The 14,351-nt window shown below is 53.9% G+C and overlaps 1 protein-coding gene across 8 annotated transcripts; it reads left to right on the forward strand.

Annotated features, from left to right (window-relative positions):
• Positions 1–332: 332 nt before the first annotated feature.
• Positions 333–13,711, forward strand: HYOU1 (hypoxia up-regulated 1). Of its 8 annotated transcripts, none has more exons than XM_030828816.1 (26): positions 333–420; positions 1,407–1,504; positions 1,731–1,824; positions 2,000–2,078; positions 2,232–2,386; positions 2,511–2,587; positions 2,898–3,079; positions 3,336–3,451; positions 5,055–5,247; positions 5,455–5,589; positions 5,725–5,807; positions 5,946–6,078; positions 6,272–6,459; positions 6,728–6,866; positions 8,055–8,115; positions 8,257–8,336; positions 8,689–8,874; positions 9,006–9,178; positions 9,329–9,416; positions 9,522–9,644; positions 9,808–9,941; positions 10,070–10,154; positions 11,095–11,335; positions 11,430–11,480; positions 12,068–12,118; positions 12,245–13,711. In XM_030828816.1, exons 2-26 carry the CDS (start codon positions 1,414–1,416, stop codon positions 12,304–12,306), a joined length of 3,000 nt encoding a protein of 999 aa, XP_030684676.1. In that variant the 5' UTR covers positions 333–420; positions 1,407–1,413; the 3' UTR covers positions 12,307–13,711. The 8 variants fall into 8 exon arrangements, with proteins under 8 accessions (XP_030684676.1, XP_030684674.1, XP_030684675.1 ...); XM_030828814.1 differs by having other exon boundaries at positions 12,065–12,118; positions 12,245–12,716; XM_030828815.1 differs by having other exon boundaries at positions 368–553.
• Positions 13,712–14,351: the final 640 nt, after the last annotated feature.

A 14,351-nucleotide genomic window follows, 5' to 3' on the forward strand; every position in this document is an offset into this window, starting at 1 on the left:
TCGGCCGGGCTCTCCAGGTGACCGGAAGAAGAGCCCAGAGTGCGGGACTTCAGTGCGCCCGACCTGCTCCAAGCGCAGGTCACTCCCGAACCCCGGCAGCGAAGCATCCAGCGCCGGAAAGGGTCCCGCGGTCGCCCCGGGGCCGCGGCTGGGGAGGAAGGAGTGGAGCGCGCTGGCCCCGTGACGTGGCCCAATCCCAGGCCGACGCCGGCGGCTTTTGCCCAACCGGTGGCTGGTCCCCTCTACTGGCCCAAGGACAAGGCTTGCAAGGGGGGGCGGGGCCTGGGACGTGGTCCAATGGGTACGCGCGCCGCGGCGGCGGGGGCGGGGCCGGGCGCGCAGCGCAGGGCCGGACGGCCGAGGCTCCAATGAGCGCGCGCCGCGTCCGGGGCCGGCTGGTGCGCGAGACGCCGCCGAGAGGTTGGTGGCTAATGTAACAGTTTGCAAACCGAGGGGAGTTGTGAAGGGCGCGGGTGGGGGGCGCTGCCGGCCTCGTGGGTACGTTCGTGCCGCGTCTGTCGCAGAGCGAGGGCCGCAGGAGCCGAGGCAGGAGGTAGCGGGGGTGGATGGAGGTGCGGGCCGGCCACCCCTACTAGGGGAGAAAGCGTGCGAGCTCTGGGGGCGGGTCGGGAGCGCAAGGGAGGGCCGCGCGGACGCCGGGCGCTCGGCCTCGCACCCGGGAGCACGCAGCTCGGCCCCCGGTCTGTCCCCACGCGCTGGGGCGGGCCGGGATCCGTTTCCGGGTATGGGAGCCGCCGCCTTCGTCAGGTGGGGCTTAGGTGAACACCGGGTACCGGATACCCGCCGGGCGGGGAACCTTACCGCCTCTGGCACTGCGTCTGTGGGCACAGCGGGGCCGGGGAGTGAGCTGGGGAAGGGGAGGGGGCGGGACAACCCGCAGGGATGCCGAGGAGGAGATAGGCCTTTCCTCCATCCTAGCCACCCCCAACGTCATTACCTTTCTCTTCCCGTCCAGGCCCAGCCTGGCTTTCCCCGTCAGCGGGGGAGCTCCAGGTGTAGGGAGGTGGTTGAGCCCTGGGCGGGGATCCCTGGCCGCACCCCAGGTGTCTGACAACAGGCACGGTGCTGCGGTGCGCCACTCACTGCCTGTGTGGTGGACGAAAGGCTCGGGTCTCCTTCCTCTTGTCCTGTTAGCTTCTCTGTTTAGGGATGTGGCAGAGCCGAATACCCATGCTCTTTCACTTGGGCCTTTGTGTGGGCGCTGCTGGGATGATTAGAGAGTGGTTTGTACTCATCAGGAGGGAGAAAGGGAGAAGTAGGCTGCTCTGCCCTGGGTAAGAATGGAGTAGGTATGAATCTTACAGCTTCTCCGTTCTGGGATGTGGTTCTGTCTCCTTCACTCCAGGCATCCAGTTTCAAGTGTTTTCTTTCTTCGCCTCCCCCAGGGGCACAATGGCAGTCAAAGTTAGGAGGCAGAGGCCGAGGAGGCGAGTCTGTTGGGCCTTGGTGGCTGTGCTCTTGGCAGACCTGTTGGCACTGAGTGGTATGTACCCCAGTAGAAGGAGCAAATGGATAAATGATGACTGAAGGATGCATGATGGGAAGTGGGCTTGGGGCTCTTGGTCAGAAGTCTCTCGAGTTGTTAGGTCCAGGCCTTTTTGTCTTTTGCCATCTTAATTTACCCACGGAAAGTGGTACGCTTTGATTAGAGGGAGTCTCAGGAAGGTGGGGGAAGGGAGAGCTAACTGACAAACCTCTTTTCCCTTCAGATACGCTGGCAGTGATGTCTGTGGACCTGGGCAGTGAGTCCATGAAGGTGGCCATCGTCAAACCTGGAGTGCCCATGGAAATTGTCTTGAATAAGTGAGGGTGGCCCCCGTGTTAAGGGTGGGGAACGAGGGAGTCTGGGCTCCAAGTGTGAATGTGTTCGTCATAGTGCCCACAGCAGACTTCGGCATCTGAGTGGTTAAATGTGGGTGAGTGTCAAGGCTTCTGAGTCCGTCTGCAGGCACCTGGGCCCAAAGTCTCTTTTCCTCAGGGAATCTCGGAGGAAAACCCCGGTGATTGTGACCCTGAAAGAAAATGAAAGATTCTTTGGAGACAGTGCAGCAAGCATGGTGAGCTAGCAGTCTCTCTTCCCAGAGTGGTGGGCAGAGGAGAGGAGATGGCAGCCCCCAGAGTCTGTTTCCTTATCAGTCTCTGTGATGTAAGAGGTAGGTAATGGTAGACTTGGGAGCCTAATACTACTCTGCTCCTTCTTCACCCCTCAGGCCATTAAGAATCCAAAGGCTACACTACGTTACTTCCAGCAACTCCTGGGGAAGCAGGCAGATAACCCCCATGTAGCTCTTTACCAGGCCCGCTTCCCGGAGCACGAGCTGACTTTCGACCCACAGAGGCAGACTGTGCACTTTCAGATCAGCTCGTGAGTGTTCTGCTGGGGAAGGTGGTCTCAGCAACACTGCTGGGCTCCTCATTGGTGTGTGTTCCTGATTGTCCCGCCTTAATGCCTGGCTTTCCTTGGCTCCAACTACCTTCCCTCCCCTCAGGCAGCTGCAGTTCTCACCTGAGGAAGTGTTGGGCATGGTTCTCAATTATTCTCGTTCTCTAGCTGAAGATTTTGCAGGTGAGTGGTCAAGGTGGGGCCCTTGGTGGCCAGGCTCCCCAGGATCTAGGGCAGTGATTCTCCAACAGGGGCAACTTTGCCTCCCAGGGAACATTTAGCAACATCTGAAGATATATTTTGGTTGTCACATCTAAGGGGTGCAACTGGTATCTAGTGGGTAGAGGCCAGGGATGCTGCTAAACATCCTACAGTGCACAGGACAGCACCCACAACAAAGAATTACCTAGTCCAAAATGTCATTAGTGACGAGATTAGAAGCTCTCATCTAAGGTATGGAGCCGGCGGGACCCTTTTCTGTTGTCATCTGTAGAGCAGCCCATCAAGGATGCAGTGATCACCGTGCCAGTCTTCTTCAACCAGGCCGAGCGCCGAGCTGTGCTGCAGGCTGCTCGTATGGCTGGCCTCAAAGTGCTGCAGCTCATCAATGACAACACCGCCACTGCCCTCAGCTATGGTGTCTTCCGCCGGAAAGATATAAACACCACTGCCCAGGTGAGCCAGGGGAGTCTGACCAGACATGCAGGGTGACTGAATCTAAGGATGGAGGCCACTTGGTCCCTTTTGCATCTTGTTTGCATGGCTGGGCTGGCCCTTGGCAAAATGCACCAATAGCCTCCTCCCAGCCCCTGTTGGAGCTGTTTAGTTTTGTGTTAAGAGTCAGACAGCCCCTTGGAAGCAGGTGGGTGGGCAGGCAGGCCCCCTGGAGTTTGAAAAGGTTCCTGTGATAGTTGCCTTGATATCTCTACAGAATATCATGTTCTATGACATGGGCTCAGGCAGCACCGTATGCACCATTGTGACCTACCAGATGGTGAAGACTAAGGAAGCTGGGATGCAGCCACAGCTGCAGATCCGGGGAGTAGGGTAAGTGGATACTTGGCAGGGAGGGCTGCTTGTGAAGACCCTCAAGTCAGGGGTTTCTTCTTGGAGGAGACACACTGCTTTGCTTTCCTGCATGCTGCGGGAATGCTCTCCTGATTGAGGCATCAGTCATTGTAGGGGACGACTCACAAAGAGTAAGGGGAAGCTGGGGCACAGGGGAGGACAGTTTGGGAAAATTGGAAGACCTGGAAGTTTCAAAATGTATTCTAAGGAAATCCATGGAGCTGCAGGCAATATGTAGGGTGTCAGATTCAATCATGTTTTTGTTCTCTTGTCATTTCCAGTTAAATAATTTACCATTCTTGTTGTCTTATTTCTTTTTAAATTGTTTTTTATTTTTATGTCCTGTGACATAGCCCTCAGGAGATCCTGAGAACATGTGCCCTGTTGTCTTATTTCTTTTTGTTTTTTTTTTTTTTTTTTTTTTTTTTGAGACGGAGTCTTGCTCTGTCGCCCAGGCTGGAGTGCAGTGGCGCGATCTCGGCTCACTGCAAGCTCCGCCTCCCAGGTTCACGCCATTCTACTGCCTCAGCCTCTCCGAGTAGCTGGGACTACAGGCACCCGCCACCACGCCTGGCTAATTTTTTGTATTTTTCGTAGAGACGGGGTTTCACCGTGGTCTCGATCTCCTGACCTCGTGATCCGCCCGCCTCGGCCTCCCAAAGTGTTGGGATTACAAGCGTGAGCCACCGCGCCTGGCCATTATTTCTTGAAATCATCTTTTTCCGTCTTCATTACCCCCAGCCCAAGTTACCATCACCTCTTATTTGCAGAATTAAAAACATCTCCCTGTTCCTAGTGACGTCTCCTTTCAGTTCTTTCTTCATATTGCAGCCAGAGGGTTCTTCCTAAAATCCAACCTGATCATTAGCTGTTTCTTTAAAAACCTGTCACTGGCTCCAAAACTTTCCCTGCGCCTGTCTCAACTCTGCCTTCCGCAGCCTGTCTGAGCCCTGAGCCCTCTCGCTCTTTGAGCCCCAGTGATGCTTGCCTTCCTCTGGAACTTGCCATGCGCTCTCCCACTTCAAGGTCTTTATGAACACTGTTGCCTCTGTCTAGAATGTTCTTTCCCCTCCAGCTAGTGAATTCTGAACTCTTCAGTTCAAGTGATGCTTGCACTGAACTCATCCTTCAGGTTTCAGTTCAAGCATCACTTTTTAGGGGACATGTTCTTGGGTCTCCCTCAGTAGCCTGAATCTCCCCCCATGCACGTTCTGCAGGCATTGTCCCCTCACCTTTACAACATGGGACGTAGTGATAATTTCACATTTATGTGATTGTTCAACTTTTCCATAGCAGGGACCCTGTCTCTCTCCCCACTGCCACATTTGTATTCCCAGAGGGAAGTACATAAGTAATGCTCAGTAAACACTGTCGAATGAATGAGTGGAAGAAGGGTCACTGCGAGGTGTCAGCTGTGCTGGAGAGAGTTGAGGGCAGAGTGTGTGTCCACACATGGGGCACTGGAGATGAACAAGGTCCCCTGAGATGAAGGAATGGTGCCATGTGGGGATGAGAGGCTCCTCTGCAGATGCGGGGACTCCATGTGTTCTTCACTTTTTTCCCTGCTCCCTTTTCTCAACAGATTTGACCGTACCCTGGGGGGCCTGGAGATGGAGCTTCGGCTTCGAGAACACCTGGCTGGGCTTTTCAACGAGCAACGCAAGGGTCAGAGAGCAAAGGATGTGCAGGAGAACCCACGTGCCATGGCCAAGCTGCTGCGTGAAGCTAATCGGCTCAAAACCGTCCTCAGTGCCAACGCTGACCACATGGCACAGGTGCCCACAAGTGGCTGGTTGAGGCAATATTTTGTCCCACGTACAGGGTGGGGGACCCTGCCATTGAACTGGGCTGCTCGTGCCTGGCATGGCCCATGCTCCTCCCTCTACCATCCTCCCAAAGACCTATTCTTTTTGTTTCTGTCCTACTCACCAAGAGAGCGGGACCTGGGCAAGAACCCCCTGACAGTCCCCATCCTCTCCCAGATTGAAGGCCTGATGGATGATGTGGACTTCAAGGCAAAAGTGACTCGTGTGGAATTTGAGGAGCTGTGTGCAGACTTGTTTGAGCGGGTGCCTGGGCCTGTACAGCAGGCCCTCCAGAGTGCTGAAATGAGTCTGGTGAGTGAGTAGGGGAGGGCGGGAATGCCCCGTAGGAAAGGGCATAGGAAACCCACGGGACGTCAAGGGACGAGTCAGTGCCGAGGAAGAGCACTAACTGCATGCTGTTCCACCTCTCATTCTTACCCACTGCAGGATGAGATTGAGCAGGTGATCCTGGTGGGTGGGGCCACTCGGGTCCCCAAAGTTCAGGAGGTGCTGCTGAAGGCCGTGGGCAAGTGAGTGTGGGGGCTAGAGCGCTGGGCTGAGTTCTGCCTGGGGCAGGGCTTTGGGCTGAGCAGCTGGAGGGCTGAGGGGAGGGAAGTCCCGGTTGCATGCTCCAGGGTAGACCCTGCTGAGGCTTGGGGCTTTCCCAGGGAGGAGCTGGGGAAGAACATCAATGCAGATGAAGCAGCCGCCATGGGGGCAGTGTACCAGGCAGCTGCGCTCAGCAAAGCCTTTAAAGTGAAGCCATTTGTCGTCCGAGATGCAGTGGTCTACCCCATCCTGGTGAGTGAGCCTGACTGAGCAGGTGAAAAGCTCCCTTTACCTCTCCCAAGTGGGGTTTCCCCTTCTGTCTGCTCTGGCTCATCCCTTTGTCTTTCTGCTAAGAGGTATTCCCCACCCCACCCCCATCCTTACCCCAGAACCTACTCAGGTTCTCTAGTGTGCAACAGTGTGCCTCTGTCTGCCTGCTGTGTAGGTGGAGTTCACGAGGGAGGTGGAGGAGGAGCCTGGGATTCACAGCCTGAAGCACAATAAACGGGTACTCTTCTCTCGGATGGGGCCCTACCCTCAACGCAAAGTCATCACCTTTAACCGCTACAGCCATGATTTCAACTTCCACATCAACTACGGTGACCTGGGCTTCCTGGGGCCTGAAGATCTTCGGTGAGGGGCGGGGGTGCAGGATGGGAGCTCCAGGGAGAGGGAGGCGTGGCTACTGGATAATCTGAGGACTGGGGGTGAGGGAGGATGTGGGCCTGCGGGGCTGAAACAGGGCAGCTATGAGCAGCTTCGCTGGAGAATGCATCTGTCCTCCTGAGTGTGCCCTTGGGGTGTGCCCCTGACACCTCGTGCCAGGAAGGAGGCCATGTAGTCTAGAGGGGGAGATAGGTTGGGGTGGGTCCCCCTGAACTCCTCTTTCCTCCCCAACCAGGGTATTTGGCTCCCAGAATCTGACCACAGTGAAGCTAAAAGGGGTGGGTGACAGCTTCAAGAAGTATCCTGACTACGAGTCCAAGGGCATCAAGGCTCACTTCAACCTGGATGAGAGTGGCGTGCTCAGTCTAGACAGGGTGAGAGCTAAAGGAGACCCTGTGTGCAGAGCAGGGGCTCAGGCCCTGCCAGCCATTTCCAAAGTGGGTTCCACATGGCATTAGGATATGATAACCAAAAAAGGTTTAGGAATCAGAAAAATGTTGGCTCTAAACAGAGCTAACCGATGATCTGGTGCAGACCTCCTTATAGCCTATAAATGCTTATAGGCATTGTAAATTTCTTGGAACTATTGAATGGTTTGATATAGGCATTGTGAATTTCTTGGAACTATTGAATGGTTTGAAGAATCCACTCTTTTTTTTTTTTTTTTTTTTTTGAGAGGGTCTTGGCTCTGTCACTTAAGCTAGAACATAATGGCATGGTCATAGCTCATTCCAGCCTTGAACACTTGGGCTTAAATGATCCTCCCATCTCAGCCTCCTGAGTAGCTGGGACGATACGCATGTGCCACTACATCCTGCTGAATTTTTTTGTACTTTATTTATAGAGACAGGGTCTCACTATGTTGTCCAGACTGGTCTCTAACTCCTGAGATCAAGCGATCATCCTGCCTCAACCTCCCAAAGTACAGGGATTACAGGTGGGAGCCACTCTGCCTCGCCTCAGGAATCCGTTTATTATTATTATTAGTTTTTTTGAGACAGAGTCTTGCTCTGTTGTCCAGGCTGGAGTACAGTGGCGTGATCTTGCAACCTCCACCTCCTGGGTTCAAGTGATTCTCCTGTCTCAGCCTCCTGGGTAGCTGGGATTACAGGAGCCTGCCACCATGCCTGGCTAATTTTTGTTATTTAGAGTAGAGATGGGGTTTCACCATGTTGGCCAGTCTGGTCTCAAACCCCTGACCTCAAGTGATCCACCTGCCTTGGCCTCCCAAAGTGTTGAGATTACAGGCATAAGCCACTGCACTCGGCCAGGAATCCGTTTTTGAAGAACAAATCTGGGGGTAATATGGATGCAATGGCCCATACAGTTATTGAGTGGAGAAGTAGGGGGCTCTTTGGACAAAGAGGAGCTGGGACCCTATTCATGGAGGGCTGTTAATCAAAGGAGATGGGTGACTACCTCCAAGTCCTTAGAAAAGGCAGGTGAGAGACTAGGCCTGCGACGGCATGGAGTGTGCATAAGCAGACACCCACTTTGGCAGGATGTTTGTGGAGAAAAGGTGGATTAGCCTGTGTGTTTCTTCATTTTGAACCTGTTTTCAGGTGGAGTCTGTATTTGAGACACTGGTGGAGGACAGCCCAGAAGAGGAATCTACTCTCACCAGTAAGATGAGCATGCATGTGTGTATGGGAGAGAATGTACTTGTGTGAGGGTTGGGGAGGTGGACAGGGCATGGCCCTTGTGTTAGAAGGTGGAGTCACTGCTGTGGTCTCCTTTTGAGTCTTTGGGTTTTGCTCCCCCTAGAACTTGGCAACACCATTTCCAGCCTGTTTGGAGGTGGTACCACACCAGATGCCAAGGAGAACGGTACTGATACTGTCCAGGTGAGTTCAGGATGGAGCCAGGGAAGCATGGAGGACGGTGGGGGGTGCAGGTAGTAGCAGCAGAGGAAGGGGGTGAGGGTAGGCCACCCCTGCCCCTATTGTGTTAACCATTCACTCCCCAGGATCCTCTGGGCTCTGAGCTGTTTCTTGACCGGCGCTCCCAAGGCCCATTCCCCTCATTGCAGATGCTCTTCCTTTGTCCAGCTAGATTGCCACAGTCCAAGCAGGCCATTGACCGTTTCCATACAGCAGTCACCTGTATAGAACCCCCATGGGGTTGGCGGTGCTGAGCCAGGCCTGCCTGGAGGCTCTGCTCCTGATCGTTCCTTGGGGCGCCTGTGGTGTTTCCCAGGAGGAAGAGGAGAGCCCTGCAGAGGGGAGCAAGGACGAGCCTGGGGAGCAGGTGGAGCTCAAGGAGGAAGCTGAGGCCCCAGTGGAAGATGGCTCTCAGCCCCCACCCCCTGAACCTAAGGGAGATGCAACCCCTGAGGGAGAAAAGGCCACAGAAAAAGAAAATGGGGACAAGTCTGAGGCCCAGGTGAGCTGTGGCAGAGGAAGGCCAGTGTGGATCCAGAGGCTAAGGGAGCGGGTGCCTGCCTTGTTTCTGGCCTTGTGGAGAATGTTGGAGGGCAGAGGCTTCTCCTGACACCTCTGACTTTTCCCACCCAGAAACCAAGTGAGAAGGCAGAGGCAGGGCCTGAGGGCGTCGCTCCAGCCCCGGAGGGAGAGAAGAAGCAGAAGCCCGCCAGGAAGCGGCGAATGGTAGAGGAGATCGGGGTGGAGCTGGTTGTTCTGGACCTGCCCGACTTGCCAGAAGATAAGCTGGCTCAGTCGGTGCAAAAGTAAGTGAGGACAGCTGGTATATGTGTGTACATGTGTGTGCAAGGTGGGCAGGATGTGGGATGGCGCCCTGGGAGGGAGGGCTGTCTGACCCAGAGTCTCAAGTTCTCACTTGCCCTCTCCCTCATCCCTACCCCTCCTTTGTCCCACAGACTTCAGGACTTGACACTCCGAGACCTGGAGAAGCAGGAACGGGAAAAAGCTGCCAACAGCTTGGAAGCGTTCATCTTTGAGACCCAGGTCAGTGGGCAAGAGGCAGCAGCACCCCTACTGGGCTTACGCCTGGCTCTGTGGGCCTTGCCTCTGGGCTTGCGGGTGCATGTGTTTACATGTCCCCCTCCCCAGGACAAGCTGTACCAGCCTGAGTACCAGGAAGTGTCCACAGAGGAGCAGCGTGAGGAGATATCTGGGAAGCTCAGCGCCGCATCCACCTGGCTGGAGGATGAGGGTGTTGGAGCCACCACAGTGGTGAGGGGCCTCTCAGGACATGGCAGGTGGAATGGGAGCTCTCCTTCCTCTCCCAGGGTCAGAGAGAAGAGCTGGGGCTTGAGCCCATAAAGAAGGACATGGGGCTGACTCCAGGCTCTGTTCTCATCCCTTCCACCCCTCTGCCCAATCCCACATCCATCAGATGTTGAAGGAGAAGCTGGCTGAGCTGAGGAAGCTGTGCCAAGGGCTGTTTTTTCGGGTAGAGGAGCGCAAGAAGTGGCCCGAACGGCTGTCTGCCCTCGATAATCTCCTCAACCATTCCAGCATGTTCCTCAAGTGAGCAGCCCCTGAACCCTTTTTGCAGTCCTGCCAAGGCCACTGGTTTTCATTCCTACCAGCTTCCCACTCCCCACACTCCAGGCCCCTCTCCCTCTGGGGCTAATGGTCTCCTTTCTGGCTTCCAGGGGGGCCCGGCTCATCCCAGAGATGGACCAGATCTTCACTGAGGTGGAGATGACAACGTTAGAGAAAGTCATCAATGAGACCTGGGTAATCACTTCGCAAATACTTAACCAGATACTTAGCTGCCATCCTAGGTACTGTGGGAGAGGCGGAGAGATGAAGCCACAGCAGCCCATGCCTCCTGGCTTAGCATCTAATCTGAAGACAAAAGATGTTTGTATTTGAGCCCACATCTGATTATTCCCAAGCAAGGGCCATGGCCATAAGAGTCATCAGCCTGGAGGAGCAAAAAAGCCCATCTCATGAGGACAGAGAAAGCTGCTTTGAGGGGCTGGGATTTGAGCTAGGTTCAGAACATGGTCCAGGGTTTGGCTAGGTGAAACTGATGTGTCATGTGAAGTAGAAACTGTTTTGGATGTGTGGGGACTCTTGAGCCAGAGCTCAGTAAAGTGGAGAGTCAAGAAATGAGTATTCAGCCAGGCGCGGTGGCTCACGCCTGTAATCCCAGCACTTAAGGAGGCTGAGGTGGGTGAATCACCAGGTCAAGAGATTGAGACCATCCTGGTCAACATGGTGAAACCCTGTCTCTACTAAATATACAGAAATTAGCTGGGCATGATCGCCTGTAGTCCTAGCTACTCGGGAGGCTGAGGCAGGAGAATCCTTTGAACCCAGGAGGCCGAGGTTGCAGGTTGCAGTGAGCCGAGATCGCGCCACTGCACTCCAGCCTGGCAACAGAGCGAGACTCTGTCTCAAAAAAAAAAAAAAGGAGTTTTCAAGGAGTTTGTTCAGTTGTAGTCATTCCAGAGTAGTAGGATGTAAACCAGAAACATGCAGGTTGGGACTTCATTGTGGAGAACCTTTAATACCCTTCTAAGGAGTCTATTAGCCTCATGGGGCCGAGGCCAGGGGTGGCAGTGATTTGCAGTCTGAGGGAAGAGGCTGGTTGGGGGTGTGATTCCATCTGGGACAGAGATGTCTGCTCTCTCCATGGCTAGCTTGGAGCCTCTCCTGGTCTCACCCACAGGCCTGGAAGAATGCAACTCTGGCCGAGCAGGCCAAGCTGCCCGCCACAGAGAAGCCTGTGTTGCTCTCAAAAGACATTGAGGCTAAGATGATGGCCCTGGACCGAGAGGTGCAGTATTTGCTCAATAAGGCCAAGTTTACCAAGCCCCGGCCCCGGCCTAAGGACAAGAATGGGACCCGGGCAGAGCCACCCCTCAATGCCAGTGCCAGTGACCAGGGGGAGAAGGTCATCCCTCCAGCAGGTGAGGACCGGGTACCTGGCTGCATGTTCTGCTGGACAGGGAGACGGCCTCCTTTCCTTCCTGAGGCCATGTCTTACCTCTGGTTTCCTTCCAGGCCAGACTGAAGATGCAGAGCCCATTTCAGAACCTGAGAAAGTAGAGACTGGTGAGTTGGAGCAACCACGGTTGAGCACGTGGATGTTGCATTAGCCCAGGGATAGGCAAACTGGTAGGCACAGCCTCTTTCTAGACAGCCCATGAGCTTGAATGGCCTTTGCGTTTTTAAAGGGTTGTTTAAAAAAAAAAAGGCCAGGCGCGATGGCTCACGCCTGTAATCCCAGCACTTCGGGAGGCTGAGGCGGGTAGATCACCTGAGGTCAGGAGTTCGACACCAGCCTGGCCAACATGGTGAAACCCCATCTTTACTAAAAAAAAATACAAAAAAAAAGTCAGGCGTGGTGGCGCACATCTTTAATCCCAGCTACTTGGGAGGCTGAGCCAGGAGAATCACTTGAACCTGGGAGGCGGAGGTTGCAGTAAACCAAGATGGCGCCACTGCACTCTGCACTCCAGCCTGGGCAACAGAGACTCTGTCTCAAAAAAAAAATAAAAACAAGAGTAGGCAAAGAGACCAAATGTGGTTCATGCATCCTAAAATATTTACTAGCTGGCTCTTCATGGAAAAACTGGCCCAGCCTTCCCTTAGCCTCTTCCTCCCTTCTGAGGAGACTAACCTGTTCCTTCCCAAAGCAGGATCCGAGCCAGGAGACACTGAGCCTTTGGAGTTAGGAGGTCCTGGAGCAGGTGAGGGTGGAGCTGGGGCTACAGTGGGAAGCCTGGTGGGGTCTCAGGAAATCCTCTGCAAAGAACTGGGGTTGGTTCCTCTGTTTCACCTGCCATGATTGTTTTGCTCCCCCAAACTCCCAACAGAACCTGAACAGAAAGAACAATCGACAGGACAGAAGCGGCCTTTGAAGAACGATGAACTATAACCCCCACCTCTGTTTTCCCCATTCATCTCCACCCCCTTCCCCCAGCACTTCTATTTATTAAACATCCAGGGTTGGGGGAGGGGTTGGTCCTGCCCTCGGCTGGAGTTCCTTTCTCACCCCTGTGATTTGGAGGTGTGGAGAAGGAGAAGGGAGGGACAGCTCACTGGTTCCTTCTGCAGTACCTCTGTGGTTAAAAATGGAAACTGTTCTCCTCCCCAGCCCCACTCCCTGTTTCCTACCCATATAGGCCCTGAATTTGGGAAAAATCACTATTAATGTCTTAATCCTTTGCCTGTGGGTAGGAAGAGAATGGCTGCCAGTGGTTGATGGGTCCTGGTGATGGGAAGGGTATCAGGTTGCTGGGGAGTTTCCACTCTTCTCTGGTGATCCTTCCCTCCCTTCCTCTCCCACCATGCGATCAGCATCCTTTCAGGCCAGTTTCTGCAGAGCCTCGGTTACCGGGTTTGGTTTCTGAGTGCCTATCTGTGCTCTTTCCTCCATCTGCGGACTTCTCTTGCCCTGAGCCTCCCTTCCCCATTCCCATCCAGCTCCTTTGCCCCTGGTTTCCTTGGCTTCCTGCTGCAAATTGGGCAGTTCTCTGCCCCTTGCCTAAAAGCCTGTACCTCTGGATTGGTGGAAGTAAATCTGGAAGGATTCTCACTCGTATTTCCGACTCCCAGTGGCCAGAGGAGGGAGGGACACAGTGAAGAAGGAAGCCCACCACCTCTCCGAAGAGGAAAGCCACGCAGAGTGGTTGGCATGGGATGCCAGCATCCCGCAAGCTCTGTCATAATCTGCCTCTTCCCAGCAGCCTGGTACCCCAGGTTCCTGTAACTCCCTGCCTCCTCCTCTCTTCTGCTGTTCTGCTCCTCCCAGACAGAGCCTTTCCCTCACCCCCTGACCCCCTGGGCTGACCAAAATGTGCTTTCTACTGTGAGCCCCTATCCCAAGATCCTGGGGAAAGGAGAGACCATGGTGTGAATGTAGAGATGCCACCTCCCTCTCTGAGGCAGGCCTGTGGATGAAGGAGGAGGGTCAGGGCTGGCCTTCTCCGTGCATCGCTCTGCTAGGATGGGGGCCCCCCGACCCACCATGCCTACGCCTAGGGAGCCCGTCCTCCATTATTCCGTCTGTAGCAGGAGCTAGGGCTGCCGCCCCAGCTCCAAGACAAGAATGAACCTGGCTGTGTCAGGCATTTTGTCTTTTCCTTTTTTTTTTTTTTTTTTTTTTTGCCACATTGGCAGAGATGGGACCTAAAGGTCCTACCCCTCACCCCACCCCCACCTCTTCTGTATGTTTGAATTCTTTCAGTAGCAGTTGATGCTGGTTGGACAGGTTTGAGTCAAATTGTACTTTGCTCCATTGTTAATTGAGAAACTGTTTCAATAAAATATTCTTTTCTACAGTTTTTGTGCTGTGAGTTTTTAAAAACAGAAAAAATTTTAAATAGAAATTTTGGGCCAGGCATGGTGGCTCATACCTGTCATCTTAACATTTTGGGAGGCCAAGATGGGAGGATAGCTTGAGGCCAGACCAGCCTGGGCAACAGCAAGACTCTGTCTCAAAAAAAAAAAAAAAAAAAAATTATCTGAGTGTGGGGATGTGCGCCTGTAGACCCAGCTACTTGGGAGACTGAGGCTGGAGGGTGGGTCCCTTGGGCCCAGGACTTAGAGGCTTCAGTGAGCTATGATCGTGCCACTGCACTTCCAGTATGTGTGAAAGTGAAAACCTCAAAAAGTTTGAATAATTGTATCATCAAAATGTTATTAACACTTTGGACTTAGTTGAGATTTGTATATTTATTTTTTTCAAGGAAACAAAATACTGGTTTATTTTACTGCTAACATTATTTGGACTCCTATATCCCAGGCATTTTTAGGTAACATACTTTTTTTTTGAGATTGGGTCCTGCTCTGTTGCCCAGGCTGGAGTGCAGTAGTGCAATCCAGGCTCGTTGCAACCTCCGCCTCCCGGGTTCAAGTGATTGTACTGCCTCAGCCTCCTGAGTAGCTAGGATTACAGGCACCTGCCGCCATGCCCAGCTA

The sequence above is a fragment of the Nomascus leucogenys genome, chromosome 15, assembly GCF_006542625.1.
Source record: "Nomascus leucogenys isolate Asia chromosome 15, Asia_NLE_v1, whole genome shotgun sequence".
In the NCBI taxonomy this organism is placed as follows: Eukaryota; Metazoa; Chordata; class Mammalia; order Primates; family Hylobatidae; genus Nomascus; species Nomascus leucogenys.

What these genes read in the sequence shown, in the direction of transcription:
- HYOU1 (XM_030828811.1), top strand. Translation starts at nt 746, where the DNA reads ATGGGAGCCGCCGCCTTCGTCAG. An exon ending in AGAGTGCTGAAATGAGTCTG is followed by an intron (nt 5,590 to 5,724) that starts GTGAGTGAGTAG and finishes TACCCACTGCAG; the next exon opens with GATGAGATTGAGCAGGTGAT. An exon ending in ACGGTACTGATACTGTCCAG is followed by an intron (nt 8,337 to 8,688) that starts GTGAGTTCAGGA and finishes GGTGTTTCCCAG; the next exon opens with GAGGAAGAGGAGAGCCCTGC.